We start from the raw sequence: 20,096 nt of genomic DNA, 5'->3' as shown, positions 1-20,096 counted from the left end.
GTTTACACTGCTCCCTGCTGCAACATACTTGATTCAAATAATAAGGATTGTAATATTTCTTCAGAGCTTGCAAACTTGCTAAGAAGCTGCTTCGATACTGACACTGGGTAATAAGGATGGAAGAGACATTAATAATAATTAAAAATAATAACAATAATAGTTGTGAGGTGTGCTGTCGGTGTGACGGAGGAATTCAAGGTGGAGGTGGGACTCCACCAGGGGTCAGCTCTGAGCCCCTTCTTATTTGATATGGTGATGGACAGGCTGAGAGACGATGTTAGACAAGAATCTCCTTGGAATATGATGTTTGCAGATGACATTGTGATCTGTAGCAAGAACGGGGAACAAGGTGGCGGAGAGACTAGAGATGTGGAGATATTCCCAGGAAAGGAGAGGAATGAAGATTAGTCGCAGCAAGACGGAATATATCTGTGTGAATGAGAGGGATCCAAGTGCAAGAGTGATGCTACAGGGAGAAGAGATAAAGAAGGTGGGGGATTTTAAGTACTTGGGGTCAACTGTCCAGAGCAATGAAGAGTGTGGAAAAGAGGTGAAGAAGCATGTCCAGGCAGGCTGGAGAAAATGTCAGGTGTGATGTGTGATAGGAGGATTTCAGCTAGGATGAAAGCAAAAGTGTATAAAACAGTGGTGAGACCAGCCATGATGTTTGGACTAGCGACAGTGCCACTGAAGAAAAGATAGGAAGCAGAGCTGGAGGGAGCAGAGCTGAAGATGTTGAGGTTTTCTTTGGGAGTGGCCAGGTAGGATAGGATCAGGAATGAGTACATTAGAGGGACAACTCATATTAGGAAAGTGGTCTTAAACCCGCGGGCCAACTGCGGCCCCCGAAAGTATATTTTGCGGCCCACCTTGACATGAAAGATTGTTAGTGCGGCCCGCATGATTGATATGAATGAAACTTGTGCGTGGAGCTGAACAAACCATGGAAGAAACCACCATTTTGGAGCTACAGAGGGAATTTAATCACAGATTTGCAGACTTCAAGACGCTCAAAGCCACATTTCAAATTTTTGCCGACCCATTCTCTTTTGATATGCAAGATGCCCCTCCTGTGTTCCAAATTGAGCTATGTGACCTACAGTGCCACTCTGCACTCAAAGCCAACTTCAGGGATGTGAATGGAGAAGCAGACAAGCTTGGGCAATGTTTGAGAGAGTTAACCCCCAGCTTCCCTGAACTTTCCCGAATGTTCAAGCGGACCATGTGTCTTTTTGGGAGCACATACTTATGTGAGAAGCTTTCTCCACCTTGAACTTCAATAAGTCCAAGTACAGATCCAGACTTACTGATGAGCATCTTCAAGCCCTACTCAGAGTGTCCACTGCCTCCTCCCTCAAGCCAAATGTGGCTCGGCTTTGTGAAAAGAAGCCCTGCCAGGTCTCTAGCAGCAAGAAGTAGGCAAAAGAAGCCATGTTTAGGACAGTTCATGTTCAATATTTTATTTATGTTCAGAAAGTTAAAGGTTAAAGAACTGTGAATACAGACATCTCTCATCTCATCTCATTTTCCGTACCGCTTATTCCTCATTAGGGTCACGGGAGCCTATCTCAGCCGTCTTCGGGCACGAGGCGGGGGACGCCCTGAATTGGTTGCCAGCCAATCGCAGGGCACACAAAGACATACAACAGTCACTGTCACACTCATGCCTAGGGACAATTTGGAGTGGTCAATCTGCCTGCCATGCATGTTTTTGGAGTGTGGGAGGAAACCGGAGGACCCGGAGAAAACCCATGCGGACAAGGGAGAACATGCAAACTCCACACAGGGAGGCCGGACCGGGACGCGAACCAGCGACCTCTGCACTGTGAAGCCGGTGTGCTAACTCGACTACCGGGCCGCCTGAATACAGACATTTGAAACTATTAAAATAATTAGTTTCCTGTGTTTTTTTTTCAGTCGTCTGTATCTGCCTTATGATCATTATAATTATTGTATTTATTTATTACTGGTTAATTTATTTTTTATTCATTTTCCATTTATTCATTTAATTCATTTTTGTGTGTGTTAAAAATAAAGATTTTGAGAACATTGCTATGTTTTAGCTGTGCTTTTCTTGTGAAAATCCTGATGCGGCCCAGCCTCACCTAGACTCTGCCTCCAGCGGCCCCCGGATAAAATGAGTTTGAGACCCCTGTATTAGAGGCTTTGGAGAGAAAGTCAGAGAGGACAGACTGAAATGGTTTGGACATGTCCAGAGGAGAGTGACTATATCGGGAGAAGGATGCTGAGCCTTAAACTGCCAGGCAGGAGACCGAGCGGAAGACCAAAGAGGAGGTTTATGGATGTGGTCAAAGAGGACAGCTGGTGTGAGAGAAGAGGATGCACAAAACCGGGATAGATGAAGGACATTGATTTGCTGTGGCGACCCCTGAAGGGAAAAGCCGAAAGGAAAAGAAAAATAATAAATTTCATTTATAAGCGACTTTCAAAACTCTCAAGACACTTTATAGTCAGGCTATTTTTTCTGCAGGTGAGCAGCGGCAGCCACACGCGCCAGCGTTTACGGAACCTGTAAGTAACATAAAATGATCATCATTCATTATATGAAGGAATGGAATTACTCTCGGTCCCAAAGGGCGGAATATAAAGCACGATCAGAGCAACAATTTACCAAATTTCAAACAACAAAAATTAGCCCAAACAAAAAGGGATTTACAAAAAATAAAATTCACATAATGTGTAAAATAATGTCATGGGAGTGGGTCAAGAGCAAATACTGTACAGTACTTGCAAATTAAAATTAAGTACTGTGTATATTTTGGATTGGATTGGATATGCCTTTATTAGACTCACAGTGGAGACATTTACATTTCACAGCAGCAAAGTGATGAAAGGAATGAAAGTAGAAAAACAAAATACATGAGCTGCTGGAAAGGCATTTTCTGACACAAACAAATCCTAATGTGTTCCTCTTTATTGTAACAGACTGATTATTTTAAGCACAATTAAGTCAATACAATTTGTATGAATGTGATTGGACACTGTACACTGTACTCATAAATCATGATTTTTTTCTTTTAAGATGACTTTTTCTAGTCCTGGCCTCTGGAATGAGAAAGAGCGCCATTGACGAGGGATTTAATCCACGTTGATGTTTGGACTAGCTGAATGGAGCAAGTGATCTGTTCATGATGAGTATTAGGGAATGTGTGTCAACTACAGGGGAACAAATGTATGTGCCCTCTCGGTGTTGCTACTGAGACTGTTAGGGGGGTGGGAATGGTATGGTGTACTGTTGAAGATTAAAATTGTGTGGAAATGCAGTGTTGAAATATATTATCTGCGTGAGAGATGTGGGTAAATGATCAGCGTTATCACAGAAGGAAATTCGCTGGTCATCTACAGTAAAGTCTCGTTATATCGATATCGGATATATCGATAGTCCCGGTTATATCGATACTATTTCTATGCACGCACAGAGAAAATTACATGCAAACAGGGTCGGATATATCGATAGTCCCGGTTATATCGATATTTTTTCGGACTCCCTTGAATATCGATATAACGAGACTTTACTGTATTTTTCAAATAGGCGACCTGGTGCACTCAGGCACCACGTTGTTGACCCGGCTGTAAAGGAAATACAATTAACAAGCCTGTGAAAGAGCTTGGATGGCAAAAAATATATATATTTGTAGATATACAATTCTGAAACACACTGTGAGCGATGATTGGAAATGACATTGGATGCATTTTTCACCTCAAAAGCTGTGTTATCAACTCTTAAAGGACAACCGACACCTCCGGACAAGTTGCGTCCATAATTTGTAAAATCACTTCAAATGGCTTCAACTGAGCTCATTTTACAAAGATTCCACCACTTATAGCTATATTTTAAGTTTTAAGACTCACACTGAATATTCCGGAAGTCTTGTTTTCGAGTTGATGACGATCCCCTAAGTGACGTCACGGAGGGAACGCCCGTGACCGAGAACGCGACACACAATGCATTTTGCGGTACTTTGTTTGGTCTAAAAACTTCGTGTTGATCCGTGTTGATGGCGAAATTAGAAGGAAAACACATAAATAATGCGATGGTGAATCGTTGTGTGTTGCACCTAGACAACTATTTAATATTAGTTTTTTTGTCTGAAAACACCGTGTTGATGGCAAAATTAGAAGGAAAACTACATAAAGCAATGGTGAATCATTGTGTGTCGCAGCCAATTGTGGTAACACGCATAAAGAAGGTGTAAGTTTACATAAATTCTCAGCGGACAAATCAGCCCATTTCCAACGGAGCTTGTGCGCCATCTTGTGCAATTTCTGGGCGCTACATTGGAGTCCAGATGGCGCGAATTGATACAGAAGGACTTCTTTAATCGATTGCAAACATTTACGCTTTCCTCTTCAGAACTATTTGATTCAAATTCATAACTGAATGACTAACAAAAAGCATCATCTCCGAATCTGAACTCTCTGAAGCCATTGTTTTGATTCTGGAGCAAGGCAGTTTGTGAAGGAGTATCCTGCCGTAACGTCACGAACAAGGGGGCGGGACTTTCTGAATATCCCCAGTTCCGAGCTCATATTGTGGCAGTTTTGGGACACTAAATAATTTTTATTGGTGTTTTGCATTTGACTAAAAATATCAGCCTGCGTGTTTAGGGTATTTTAGATGCGATAAAACTTTTTTCTGATGTCAGTTAGGAAACAAAAAAATGGTGTTGGTTGTCCTTTAAGCGTGCCATTTACTCCGATCCCTTCATAATGAGTTGTGTCGAAAGTCTTTCACAGACAAGCTAGCAGAAATGCTCTTCTATGTCTGCCCGCTGAAATGACCCATTCACCAGTGACAGAAAGCAGAAACTAGTTGACAATTATGAACGTCAACACAAGTGAATTAGTTAATTAAAAAGGGGGCTTGGGAGCGTAAAGTGTCACAAGAGGTAATTAATCAGATGATTCCATACCCACTAAAAATGCTCGATCATCTTAGGGAGAACAAAAATTCACATTCATTAATAACAATAATTAAAATATTAACATGCGGATCAAACCTCTGAAGATGGAGGACACTGATTCGCTGTGGCGACCCCTTGAAGGGAAAAGCCGAAAAGAAAAGAAGACTAAAAAATAAACAGATGCTGCAAGTGAGGAGGACGCATCCACACCTCCTGCATGAAAGCGCATCAAGCTGGCGGGGCGTCGTGCTAAGAAGAAAAGACAAATTCAAATGTTCCAGTGACGGTCAAACCTCTGGTGCAACTGTAGCTGCTCGTGGTGCTAAAAGTAGAATGTAGAGGCAGACTTCTGACCAAATTAGTAGCGAGGAAAGGTTACAGCTCATAATCAAACTTGTGGTCCTGGGTCAGGTAAATCCTTCTGAAAATAAGTCCAGCCAGGACCAAAATGAGCACCACCATGAGCATGGCAGAGCCTGCATGGCTTCCATCTTGGGCCTCATGGACCGGTGCAATGATGGGCCTGTTGGGGGCTTCTCTGTTTCTTGGGGCATGTTGGACACGACGCTGCTGGGGAATGTGAAGTCGACCAATGTTCTGAGGCACAGTCACTTGCGGTCTCGCCACCCTATTGGTTGTTGAAACTTCTGCCTGTAGAGGATAACATGCAGTGCACGTGATTTGTTTGGATAGCATATTTTGATCGTATTTATCTGATGTTGAAAGATAAAGAAGGTCCTGTTGGATCAAACAGACACACAAACACACGCTGGTATAATTAGCTTGAGCAAAAATACCATGGCTTCACATAGGTATAATTCTAGCTCCAAAATGTATTATTTTTCAACTGTTTAAATAAATAACTTTCCACCCATCCATCAATACACATATCTTCACAGGGGTCACAGGGCGTGCTGGAGCCTATCTCGGCCATCCTCAGGCAACAGGCAGGGTACACCATTAAATGTTCACCAGCCACAGGGCACGCAGACGAACAACCATCCGTGCTTTCACTTACATCTAGGGACAATATAGAGTGCTAAATAAATCAGGATGTATTGTATTGTATTGTATTGCTCCATTAACCTACCACGCATATTTTGGAAATGTGAGAGGAAATTGGAGTACCCAGAGAAAACTCTTCATACATGGATGAACATCCAAACTCCATACAGGAAGTCGGAACCAGAATTGATCCCTGCACCTCTGCACTGTGAGGCTGATGTACTAATCAGTTGAGCCTGAACACCATGCCTTTTATTTCATTTTTTTCCATTCCAAAATATCAGAGATCCTTTAGATCAGGGGTGCCCATTACTAGCTACCTATTAGCTGTCGAGCTGACTGGCTGTAAGCTGTCTAGTGGTTGGCTATCTGGCTAACTATTAGCTATTTATTTGCTATCCATTACCTAGCTAGGTAGCTATTAGTTGTCTACGTCTGTGTAAGCTCTCAGTCGTACAGGAGTGGTCCATCGATGAAAAGGTTTCTTCAGCCGTCATCTGTACTTCTTTGAAGGTGTCGGACGTTTCGCTTCTTATCCAAGATGCTTCTTCAATGAACTAAAGTCTTACTGGTAGTTTCGGCCCGATATATATCCCTACTGTCCAGACGTGGCGGTACCAGACTCTGCTATGATAGGTCCCTGCTCTCAGGTTGGGGGGGGTGCAGAGGACTACTCCCTGCGGCTCCACTGATTGCTTCTATTGTCCTGACTAACGACTGGCCTGTTTGCCCTATTTGCTCTGATATCACCTCATCAGCATTACTAATCCTATGTTGGTAGAGTAAAGGAGTCAAAAGATATCAGGAGAGCACTCACAAACTGTGGGTACCCTCAGTGGTCAAATGTCAGAAGGAAATAATAGGGAATGATACCAAAAATTCGGAAGATACAAGGAGAGGAGTAGCAGTACCTTACATTGCAGGAGTTTCTGAAAAACGACAGAGTCCTTTGGCAACATAAAATTCCTACTTATTTCAAACCGATAAACACTTTAAGGCAAAAAAATAGTGCATCCAAAAGATAGGCTGCCAAATGAAAAACAAAGTCATGTAGTTTATTCAATACATTTTAAGAATGTAAGGATAAAGAGCAATACATTGGGGAGACTAAACAAATTCTCAAAAATGACTTTATCAACATCGCAGGGATAATGGTAATAGTAGTGGGCCTCAATCGGCAGTACATATGCACCTAAAAGCTAGCAACCACTCATTTGACGACAATGAGGTTAAAATCTTAGCGAAAGAACATAGATGGTTTGAAAGGGAAGTAAAAGAAGCGATTTTCATAAAACAGCTAAATCCTTCACTAAACCGATATGGTGGCGTGAGTTTCAATTTGGATCGTTCGTACAACAGCCTGCTTAGGCAACATAGGATTAGTAATGCTGAAGTACAGATGACAGCTGAAGAAACCTTTTCATATTAGTTGTCTAGCCGACTGGCTGTAAGCTATCTGGCTGTCTATTAGCAATTTATTTGCTATCCATTAGCTAGCTAGCTTTCTATCTATTTGAGTTACTTCGGGGTTGAGTGAACGCTGGCGCGTGTGGCTGCTGCTGCTCACCCACAAAAAAACTTTATCCTGTGACTGTAAAGTGACCTTGAGAGTTTTGAAAGGCGCTTAGAAATGAAATGTATTATAATAACAATAATATTATTATTAATAATAATAATATTTTATTATTATTATTATTATTATTATTATTATTATTGTCAATCACTATCAACCGGTCGCTCGCGGACTGGTCCCAAGTCGATCGCGAGGGGTGTAAAAGAAAAACAAAACAAAAAAGCATTTTAGTATCTTTGTGCATGTTAATAATATACTTTTTGTGTTAATGGCCGTTGTACACTCAAAATCTTAGTAGCCTCACTTGTACAGAAAGTATTTAATAAATAAAATAAATCAAGGGGTGTAGATGAAAAAAAAACTAACTTTTGTGTATGTCTGTGCATGTTTATAATGCAGTGATACCTCAGCTTACGAACTTAATTGGTTCCCAGAAAGTGTAAGGTGAAAAGTTCGTCTGCCAAACATTTATTTCTCATAAGAAACCATTAAAAATGAGAATATGTTCCCAGGTTCCCATAAAACACAAGTTTCTACCAAATAAGACTGAAAACTACACAAAATATACCTTATTTTATTTATGTATAATAAATGTGCTATTGCATTGTAATTAAAGAAATAAATTATCCTGTATAATAAAGTTGTTTTATTTACCTTTGTGATGGTCGATGTCAATGGATGGTAGCAATGGTCAACTTAGCGTACTTAGCGTACTGTGACAGCTAAGTCATAGAAACGCCCACCTCCTTCGTGTTTTTCGATGATCTCCTTCTTCTGCTCGATCGTAATTTTCTTTTGTGTCCTCTTTGACTGAACACTAGCCTGTAGTGGGGTCTTTTTCGGTCCCATAATAGCAAAAGTAGTCCACTCAAAAACAAACCACATCTGCACTCAAAGAGGGTGTGGAAAACTAGTCCGCCAGCCACCATGGCGCTGTTTGACCGTGTGGTTTGGTGTTCTTCCGCCGAAAACTAGTCCACCAGCGACCGTGGCGCTGTGTGTGGTTTGCTGAAAACTAGTTCGTATGCCAAGATTATATTCTCGCAAATTTAATGTTCGTAAGGCGAAAAGTTCTTAAGGTAAAGCGTTCGTAAGCTGAGGTATCACTGTACACCTTTTGTGTTAATGCACACTGCACCCTAATTATGCTATCAGTGTCACTTTGACAAAAAGTATTTAAAAAAAAGAAAATAAAGACGGGCCTATGGTGGTTCGAGACCTGTGTCACGGAAGTGCCAAGAGAATAACTTTAAAATGATACATGTGATCTACGATAGTTAACAGGCTGCAAAAATGCATCGCTTGCATCTGTGTCCTGTGATCGGGACATCCCTACTATAAAATATTCAATCAACACAATTTTAACACTGGGCAATGTTTTAAGGAAATGTCAAATAATGAGTATGTGATAATCATAAAAATCTTGAATGGGTATAATCTTGAAAATATTTATTTAGCGCTCAAGGAATTAAAGAAATTATTTTTGCCTCTCGGAATTCATCCACAGCTCAAATGTACTGACAGAAGATTTCAAACACCTACCTGCTCAGTGGAGGGACGATTGACAGGTTCGGAGCCTGAAGGATTCGAGTCCCCTTCCTGGCTAATAGGGGAAACCTTGTTGGTATCTTCATTCTCTTTTTCCTTTTGACTTGATGAACTTGATTCTGCCTGCATTTGGACACACCAAACACAGAATTGCGTTCTACCATACAGTGGAAAATTGACATGATAAAAAGTGATTATTTCATGGGAACAGTAATTTGGATGAATTGTCGAAACCTAAATTGAAAGCAACTTGTGCAATGTTTGCATTTAAAATGTCAGATTATTGTTTGCACTCAGTAGTAAAAAAAGAAAAGGTAAAAAGATTAAAAAAATATTATTGATGCAAACACAATAATTATTGCAGTTTATTTTATCACTTTAGCTAAACCAATGGAATACCATCTTTCGAGGTGAATAAGGCGCACAACCAATGAATGGTGTATTTTCAAACTCTTTCCATATATATCGATGAAAAGGTTTCTTCAGCCGTCATCTGTACTTCTTTGAAGGTGTCGGACGTTTCGCTTCTGGTCCAAGAAACTTCGTCAGCAAACTACTCTACTACTACTAAAACTCTTTTAGTTTGCTGCCGAAGTTTCTTGGATAAGAAGCGGAACGTCCGACACCTTCAAAGAAGTACAGATGACGGCTGAAAAAAACATTTTCATCAATGGACCACTCCTGTACGACTGAGAGCTTACACAGACCTTTCCATATATTAGTCTATGTAGTACTATAAGTACTAAAAAGCGCACCTTTGAAGTCCAAGATGGCGCCCAAGTTGGCAGGTGCTCTCATGAGCTTGCTTGTTTTGTTGTTTTTGTGTTGTTTTGTGGTTTCTTTTGTAATTTTTGAGTTGTTCTGCGTCGTGTTGAACAGATACGGATTGTTTTGCAGCATTTTTGGCCACAACATCAAGGGGAGACTCTCAGTTGCGCCTTTTCTGCAGCAAGAAGCTCATCAATTTTAGCAATTTAATAACCACAAAACCATTAATTTCATTACTGAAATTCAACTGTATTTGTGAAAATAAAGTCCCTTGTTTGGTGAGCTACCAGTTGTTATATCAGTTTCATTTTTTTGCCATGCATCATATATTGCATTTGTTCGTTATAAAGCTGATGTAAGAGTTTCACCATTTGCCAAACTTCTGAATGAAATTCCTCAATATGTATACCTCATTATATTGTCAATTTAAACATAATATAGTTTCATAGGATCTAGGACAGGGGTGGGCAAACTTTTTGACTCGCGGGCCGCATTGGGTTCTAAAATTTGACAGAGGGGCCGGGCCAGGAGCATTTGGAGGGAGTGTTTGGGCCGGAAATACTCTGAACAAGTTATGTCCATAATTTATAAAATCACTTCAAATGACTTCGACTGAGCGTATTTTACAAAGATTCCACAGCATATAGCTATAGTTTACGTTTTAAGACTTGCGCTGAATATTCATGAAGTCTTGTTTTCGAGTTGATGACGATCCCCATGTGACGTCACGTTTGGACCGCCCCTGACCGAGAAAGCGACGTACAATGCTATGGGCGTTGTACATACTACATTTAAAGGACAACCGGCACCATTTTTTGTTTTTGTTTCCCACTGACATCAGAAAAACGTTTTATAGCATCTAAAATACCCAAATCAGGCAGGCTGATATTTTTAGTTAAATGAAAAACACCAATAAAAATGACTTCAAAATGATAGTTTGAACACTACAACCCAATTTATTAACTGTCTTTCAAATGTGAAAAATATCCCTGATCAGTTAATAAATTTGTCTCAAGGAATATGGCGTTTAGATACTATTTCGCAGATACTTGGAGGAGGAAATGGAAATAGATTAAAATAACATATGCACTGTGATTTATCAAGATTGCGTCTGTTTTTAATAAGTTTCCATCGAAGGGGCAAAGTTAAAGAAATCAACATTTATTGAAAAATGGAATCACTTTCAACATTCAAAACATATTATTACACAACGAAATATTCAAGCTCAATAATACCTACTTGTGTTAAATTCCGCCAAATCATAGATGGTTTGTCCTGACCGCGCGCTCAACAAACTCCTCACTGACGCCCTCGCACAAACAATACACGTGTACCGTCGCCGAGCACACAAACAGACTACCTGCAGTTGAAATTTGCATACTCGGCACGGCAGCCAATCAGAAGCCTGCTTCTTTCTTCTGGACTTTCGCAAGCGTTATAAAGTCATGCAATTGCATGTCATTTTCCAAAATAGATGCACAGAACCTCAGCCCAGAAGAAAGATTCAAAAGAAGCTAACAACATATGTGACGCTACAAAACGTAAATTTACTTAAACCGTGACTGTAAAGTGTACGTGAGACTTATGAAAGGGGCTTAGTGGCTCGTAGAAAGCAATGCAAACGTTGCATTGTGCACCGCAATGACAATCGACTACTGCAGCAAAATCTACAGCCATGCGCATTTACCGTAAATTAAGCAAGGGAGCATTTATAGTAGGTGCATCCTTGATTTAAAAAAAAAACTTTATACTTTGTGGCAATGTTTTTTAATGTGATTAGTTGTCTCATTGTGCTTCAAGTCGTGAAAAATGGGGCAGGCAACTTTTCAGTTATCTGCCCTGTTGTTCGCTAACTTTTTGTCATGAGTTTTAGACACTGTTTGTACTATGATTTGGGCAAGTTCGGCGGGCCGGATTAAAAAGCCTAACGGGCCGTATGTGGCCCGCGGGCCGTAGTTTGCCCATGTCTGATCTAGGATGTAAATGCTTGAAAGAGCAAAAAAATGAAGTGTACAGATAAAGCACAAAGTTTCAGAACAATAAAAATACATTACCCATCTAAAACAGTTTTTGATCCCAGCACTCTTGTCAATTTCCCTCGCTAGACCTTCATCCTTCTTTTCTCAGACTTTCGACATCGTACACAACGTCGCTTGAGTAGTTCGCGCTATCTACCTGTCTCATGCGCCATAACCACCAGCTAAATGTCGAGTAACACTACAACTTGTGAAAACCGATGGGGAAAGCATGGCAAGGGTGAAACTCAATTTACTGCTAATCCGATCGTGTCATACAGCAAAACTCGGTTGTACAATCGAGTCATCTGCCGCAAACACGTTTTAATGTTTGTGTCGCAAAACGCAAATATTTACACGATGAGGAGCTCAAGTACAGTATATGATAGTCGTGCTTGTGCCAGCACTTAGATTATAATGCGGAGTTCCCCCTCCCACACACACGCCAACCGAGATTCTGCGGAATTGCGCTTTTTTTTGAGAATGGTCATTTTGGTCTGAAAAAGTCAGTAATCCGCTGAATGGCGAAATATTCTCATCCCTGCTTTTGGTGAAACACCAGATATATTACAGTATATTAATACATTATTTGGCCCATTTTATAAAATCTAATTTAATTTCTACCTTGAAGTTGATTTGTTGAACTAGCCCATTTGCCAAGTGGTCCTCTGGAGTGAGGATGCTGTCAGGAGTCAGAGGCAGGAGTGCTGAGCGCAACGCACAGCTACATATCTCACAGCAAAAATCCTGGGATCTGGAGGATAATAAATTCAATTCAACCTGAAGTGCAAATTAAGTGGTTCAAGTAAATCATTGTAGATCAAATAGAGAGCAGCAGATGTGTGTAAAACCTGTCAAAAAGACACCCATGTAACTCTTGAAAAAAGTGTTACTATTCCTAATGTACTTCACAACACTGAGGGCCGAGTTTACACGATGAAGGGATGGTTGCCAGTTGGGCATTTGATTATTCAAGTAACGATGGGAAGTCAAGTCACAAAGCTCATACAGAATGGCTTCATGCATTGTGTGAAGCATTCTTGTCTTGATATCAGTGGATTGTATCTCTTCCAGTGGCCAGGGAATTATGTCAACAGGGTATCTGATTACTGGCAGGGCATTGTTGTCAATGGCCTGGATATTATTCTAGCATTTCAGGTGCCTATTTAATGTGCTAACCCGTCATCTATGTTTCCTGATGAACATACGTATGTAGTTAAAAAATGAAATGTGACAGGGTAATAAGTTAAAAGATAGTTATTTTTTGTATACATTTTGGGCCAAACAATGCACAGGGATGGCCATGGCCAAAATTGGCCACCACATAGCTCCGCCACTGGTAGATAACATGGGACAATTAACAATTACTAAGGTAGGTTTCTAAAAGGCTATTAAAAGTAAACAACATTTTGGCAGCTAACACAGCACTATTTTATTTTTAAATAAATTCACACAACTTATTGTGCCCTACTGAGTGGACTAACGCAAATTTTACAATCGACACGTCTTTGGTCAAAACACAAAGCACATGACCATACGATGAAAGGTAGGCATACAGATTGATAGGTCATTCGAGCGTTCACACTTAACATTTCTCGGGACTTTTATGGTGCTCTTCTTCTTGATTTTGTACTGCTTCGTACTATTCCTTGCAAAGATTGCATAGATAACCTTTTATCCTGTAACAGACTTTTGGATTAACGATTCTTCAGTAACAAATTACTCTGGTTACATCTATTCAACCTGCAGTCCGTTAGAATAAGTGAAGCTGACAATCTACAAAGGCATAAAATGCATGCTCTAGAACAGGGGTGTCAAACATTTTTTTTGAATCAGGCCACATTGTATTTATGGTTTCCTCTCGATGGCTGTTAAAAATTGGCAACCGTTAGAATGTTTCATCTCCTCCACATAATACATACAGAACGCATAACAAATTAATAGTTTTCAAATCTGAAGTCAAGACTAATGACTGTTATTGTGGTTTATATACGACAATTTGAAAGTTTGGTTCGGATATTAGCAAGCATCATGGCACTTGAAATGCTTGATTTGGTTTCAGGGGTTGAATAAAATGTGGCTGGCCAGATTTGGCCCTCGGGCTTTGACTTTGAGACCTGTGATCTAGAAGTTAACAAATAATGAAAAGCATTTAAGTAAAAACTTACTTTTTGGCAAGCACTCTCCGTTCTTCAGGAGTATAATCAAGAGATCCAATTGCGCCCTCTCCTTTTGTTGGCATGAACCCAATGATGGCAATCAGAGCAGTTCGTACTGAAATAGAGAATGTAAAGAAAACTTTAAAAACATCATCAAAAGTAACAGCTGTGGACAATTAAAGTAAATGAAGAAATACAACACTTGACACAAGTGTTGAAAGGCGTTGGAAAATGTTTCAGGTAGGCCTCTTCTAGATACAACATTCATATTCGTAATGACCTCAGCACTGTATAATGTTGTTTAACCTCCAAAAACTCGCACTCTTGCAAGGCATGCATATTTTTATTTTCTCTTTGATATTCAGGCTAACTGCGACCTAATGAGTGTATAAACAAATAATTATCTTTTTAGATGATGTAATAGTTTCTGAGGAAAATTATGTCGACACATGAGGACATTCGATGTAGTCCAAAATTTAACATTGCATTCTTGACAACCAAAAATGTGATGTCCACACACGTGGACACCAGGTTGTAGGAGGTTATGACTAAATCGGCAGTGATGAAACCTACTGCTCCATGAAGGCTGCCATGTTTCTGGATGGTGGCCCGATATACTCAGACAGATCTTCTTCCCAACTTCAAATCTTCCATTTGGCTGGACATAGGCGGTAGAGAATTTCAATCGGAGAAATGTGGATGGATGGGAGGTGGCGTGAGGTGTAGAATGGGGATAAAGAGAAGACAAACGTCAAAATCCACCATTTAAATACAGTTATGCCCTGCGGTTCGTTTTGTCTCTCAAAAGCATGACAGTTGAAAAGTAACACATTGGACCATTTTGGATTCTACTGCTGTAGATCATGTATACATGAAAATAAAATAACAACCTCAAATGCGAAAAAAAAAGTAGTTTTATCCCATGAAAACATGCACTTAGATCACACAATAGACTACAATTAAAACTGGAGGTTAAGTCATCAGTCATTTTCCACATTTACTGTCGATCATCTGAACCAGTAACATGGTATGAATCTCTGCAAGTGTCTTACGGTCAGGAGAATAATACTGGGAGGCTTCATTGGATACTCTGGAGGGAGCACAATCCTGCCATGGTAAACCCCACCATCGAAATCTGAATCTGGAGGTCCACGGACTGAGAAATGCCATTCAAATAGATTATCCTAAAAGCGTACAGAAAGGTAGAGGATACTCAGTACATGCTACCGCAAATCTGCAATAAGCAAACCGTATACAGTTTTTCGTGATTACACTGACACTAATATTTATTGTGGAATAAAACTAATTTATTGTTGTTTGGTGCCTATAATATCAATCCACAATTAATAATACACGATAATTTTACATGATAAAAAATGTCCTTGGTCGCAAGGCCTCACGGGTGAATGAGATCGGCCCAGAATTCCTCAAGGCTCTGGATGTTATGGGCTAGTCCCGGTCGACACGCCTCGGCAACATCATGTGAGTCAGTTTTAGGGGTTTGACGGAGCCTGTTGCATAGAGGGTAAGAAAAGATACGAGACTTCTTCTTTTCCTTTTGACTTTTCCCTTCTGGGGTCACCACAGCAAATCAGTGTCCTTCATCTTCAGAGGTTTGATTTGCATGTTTGTTTTGGCCAAGCTTTTATGTCGGATTCCCTTCTTGACACAACCCTCTGTATTTATCCGGGCTTGGGACCAGCACAATAAGACAGAACAAGCATTTCTATTACCATTGTTGGTATGTAACTATTGTTGAAATTTATTGTATTTTAAATACCGCAGACTATTATTTTGATTGTACTATAAATTTATAATAAAGATTAATTTATTTTAATACAGAATTTTTCCGGCAGGCGGTTAGAAGAGTGGTTAGCACACGGCTTTGCAGTGCAGAATTCGTGAGTTCACTGCGGCCTCCGTGTGTGGAGTTTGCATGTTCTCCCCGGGCCTGTGTGGGTTCCCTACCATTTTCCAAAAACATGCATGATTCAACACTGCAAATTGTCACTTCTGTGAGTGCCAGAGTGGATGGTTGTTTGTCTCTGTGCGATTGGGTGTCCCCCACCGAATGACCAAAGACGACTGGGAAAGGCTCCAGTACCCCTCGCGACCCTAATGAGGATAAAGCGGTCTGGAAGATGGATTTTTTTTTAATGTTGTCTATATTAGCTTGTAACGTAGATGTAATGCACTTTCATCTTCTACTCCTTTTTTGAGTAGCACATATACAGGGTGACCCAAAAAGAAAAAGCAGGCCCCAACTCTAATTAGGCCATGTTTCTTAGTGTTTTGTCTGAATGAAATGAAACTTTGGTCATAACTACAGTAAAGTCTCGTTATATCGATATCGGATATATCGATAGTCCCGGTTATATTGATACTATTTCAATGCACGCACGGAGAAAATTACATGCAAACAGGGTCGGATATATCGATAGTCCCGGTTATATCGATATTTTTTCGGACTCCCTTGAATATCGATATAACGAGACTTTACTGTAGTTCATTATATTCAAAACATCACATCGGAACATAAGGGTCTTTGGCCTTTTTTTCTCCGTTCTACAGCATATGTTCTAGATGGCCTCCATTTAGCTCCGTGCATTTCTTGAGGCACAGCACGAAGTTGCCCATGACGTTCTTACAGACTGAATTGGTCTATCTACCCATTGTTCATGAGCACGTTCTGGTTCCAGCAAGACGGAGCAAACTTCTCACACCTCAAAATCTGTCCCGAGATTGGCTGAAAAAGATCTTCGGAGGCCGAGTGATCAGTCTCAAGACTGATTTTGAGTGGGCACTCCATAGCCCGGACCTAAGCCCCCCAGATTTTTTCCTTTGGAGCTATTTTAAGGAGAGAGTCTATGCAGGGAAACCCAGAACCACCATAGACCTCAAGAAAGCCATCAGGGAGGAGATAAGAGCCATGACCAATTCTGTCTGACGTTGGCGGACGTCATGGACAACTTCGTTTTGCGCCTCAAGAAATGCACGGCGCTAAATAGACATCTAGAACATATGCTGTCGAACGGAGAAAAAAAGCCACAGACCCTTGTGTTTTGATGTGATGTTTCGAATATAATAAACTAGTTATGACCAAAGTTTCAATTCATTTGGACAAAACACGAAGAAACGGGGCCTAATTAGAGTTGGGGCCCAGTTTTTTTGGGTCACCCTGTAGAGCAATTGCAAATGGTAACATGGTTGTTCGATTTCTTTGAAAAAAATTTGATGTTTATGCCGGCCTGCTCAAAAAAAAAAAAACAATCAATAGAGGTTATTATCCAAATCAGAGTTCTCATTTTTGTGGACCGCTAAAGCTGCAATATGGTAAACTTACTTCGAGTGGCTGGGCATGGTAGTGCTCCGTGGGTTCTCTCAATTCAGCAGCCTCTTTCATCAGCCTCTTCACCGCTAGTCCAATCAAACAAAGACACATGTCATGGATATCTGTTTAGGTTAGCAGTTGTATTCATTCATTCATTTTCCGAACCGTCTTATCCTCACAAGGGCTGCGGGGGGTGCTCGTGCTTGTCTTTTGGCAGTAGGCAAGGGACACTGTGAAGTGGTTGCCAGGCAATTGCAGAGCACACAGAAATGAACAACCATTTGCGCTCACACTCTCACCTAGGGGCAATTTGAGATGTTAAATCAGCCTGCCATGCATGGTTTTTTAATGTAGGAGGAAACCAGAGGAGCCCCTGAAAACCGACACAAGCACAGGGAGAATATGCAAACTCCTCACAGGAAGCTGGAAGTGAACCCGGTATCCCTGCACTGTGAAGTTGACGCGCTAACCACTCAACTACCGGGCAACCACGGTTCTCAGATGTAGAATTAATTGCAAACATAAATGTATGATTCTCAGAAAACATAGTCCAAGAGCATGACATGAGACCACAAAAAAAATCAAAATGTTAAAAATCAGGTAAAACCGCTATATTTTTTCAATAAAGTCTGTCAGTGTTTTGCGACAGCGACTGTAGTTATTTGCACCATTCCTGATGCTTATGTTATTCACATATTTATCTGAAACTAATGTTTCAGTTACATCATTTTGTCACGTGAGAACTAGAGCCTTTTAAACAATACCTGTAAGCTTTTTGGAAGCCTTCTTTCCGCCTCAATTCATAGATCTACAAGCGGCACACAGTACTGTATACTCAAAATGGGCAATGGTTGCTCCTGCTGCACTGGACCAAATTGATGGAAGGAACTTGTTTTTTACAACTTTCAACTAATAAAAGTACACAAAAACGGTCCTTTGAGGTTCGAGCTGTGAAGTCAGGAAATCAGGACCCCGAGTTCACCAACTGACTTCGATATGTTTGAATTACAAAACGTAATTTACAAGATGGCGCCCCGGTAGTTGAGTGGTTAGCACACCGGGTTCACAGTGCAGAAGTCGCCGGTTCACGTCCCGGTCCGGTCTCCCTGTGTGGAGTTTGGATGTTCTCCCCGGGCCCGCGTGAGTTTTCTCCGGGTCCTCCGGTTTCCTCCCACACTCAAAAAACATGCATGGCAGGCAGATTGACCACTTCAAATTGTTTGTGAGAGTGACTGTTGTACATCTTCGTGTGCCCTGCAATTGGCTGGCAACCAATTCAGGGTGTCCCCCGCCTCGTGCCCGAAGACAGCTGAGATAGGCTCCAGCAACCCCCGCGACCCTAATAAGGAATAAGCGGTACGGAAAATGAGATGAGAAATTTAGGAAATTATGAAGGTTTGATAAAGGTCAAACTATGTTGTTATGACCCAGAACAACAAACAATTGAGCGGAATCTTTGTTGTTTACATTTTTGTCGAACGCTTTGACGTTGGAACTGGGACAGTCTTCGTGGGATAAATCAGACTTCCTGCTTTCCTCGATTGGAAACATTGGATTAACGATAAAGCCTTGCTGACGTGTCCTATAGTATTCACTGTCCGCGTACTGTATTGTTCAAAACAACCGAGCCAAAACGAAATCAGCAATTTAACACAATACGACTCAAAAACTGTTGTTAATATAGATATTCATTTCTCAAAACAATGCAAACCGTTAGAAAAGGACGTAATTTGCGAGGGCAACATATGTCGTCGTTTGAAGAACACTCGCTCTTGATGTCAACACTTTTTAGAGAATGGACATATTATATTGTTTGAAATTTTAACCAAGAGGTTAAAGTGGAATAGCACACTTTAATAACGTGAATTATAATAATTAATACTTACCCGGACTTTTGAGGTTATATTTACTCTCCATAATCTTCAACAACTGGAAAGACGATACGAGTAGCAATTGGGCTGCTAATTCGGTATTTAACGATCAGTCACCAGATGTATGGGTTATCTGATTTTAGCTCTGTGGTTAGCATTGGCGAGGATTCACTGACAGCTGAAAGCCTGGCCGAGTCAATCTTTTTCTACATGCACTCTGGCGCAAACCAAAAACGGATTATGTCCACTTCGATAATTCACAAAGAGATATGGTATGTTTTTATTTCGAGTTCTACACCGAGTTTCAAATCTGTATTTTTTAAAATAGTCCGTCGTCGTTCCCGTGACGTCAAATTTGAAAATTGCAAGACTTATACTAGACTCCACCTTTAGCGAAGCTGACGGCATAAACAATACGTTATCGTATCCGCCATTTTGGATGTGGCAAATCGCCTCATAATACATCCATCCATTTTCCGTACCGTATTCCTCATTAGGGTCGCGGGGGGGTGCTGGACCCTATCTCATACTTCACATACTGCACATCACAAGAGCTATCAATATATTAAACCACAATTAAATAGCGGAACAGACGGGGTAAATTTTATTTATTTTAAAGAAAGTCGATGTGTTAGGCACTCATATCCAAAGAATATGACATACCTGGCAAACCCACAAACGTAGAGATTCACCCCACAGAAGAGGCAACCCACCAAACTGAGGCCAGGACCCAACCCAGCATGACAGACAAAAGTGCACCATTGGTCAATCTCTCTGCAAGAAGATGTCTCCCCCAATTTTCCTGTGTCCTCTGGTGTGCCTCAAGGGTCGGTCCTGGGGCCACTTCTATTTATTATATACCTACTTCCTCTTGGCAATATTTTCCGTAAGTTTGGCATTC

General features: G+C 40.8%; 1 protein-coding gene across 1 annotated transcript; it reads right to left on the bottom strand.

Moving 5' to 3' along the window:
- Positions 1–55: 55 nt before the first annotated feature.
- Positions 56–19,547, bottom strand: ube2j1 (ubiquitin-conjugating enzyme E2, J1). Its single transcript, XM_089021899.1, has 8 exons — positions 19,211–19,547; positions 17,337–17,410; positions 15,046–15,177; positions 14,567–14,651; positions 14,003–14,108; positions 12,459–12,588; positions 9,046–9,174; positions 56–5,576 (listed from the first exon to the last, which is right to left on the bottom strand). The coding sequence occupies exons 1-8, from the start codon at positions 19,239–19,241 to the stop codon at positions 5,301–5,303; spliced, it is 963 nt and encodes a 320-aa protein (XP_088878025.1). The 5' UTR covers positions 19,242–19,547; the 3' UTR covers positions 56–5,300.
- Positions 19,548–20,096: the final 549 nt, after the last annotated feature.

The sequence above is a fragment of the Hippocampus bargibanti genome, linkage group LG19 (genome assembly GCF_051943395.1).
Source record: "Hippocampus bargibanti isolate YZ-2025 linkage group LG19, ASM5194339v1, whole genome shotgun sequence".
NCBI classification, from domain to species: domain Eukaryota; kingdom Metazoa; phylum Chordata; class Actinopteri; order Syngnathiformes; family Syngnathidae; genus Hippocampus; species Hippocampus bargibanti.
Note: the sequence above shows the minus strand (reverse complement) of the source record. Positions and strands in the feature narration are given on the sequence as shown.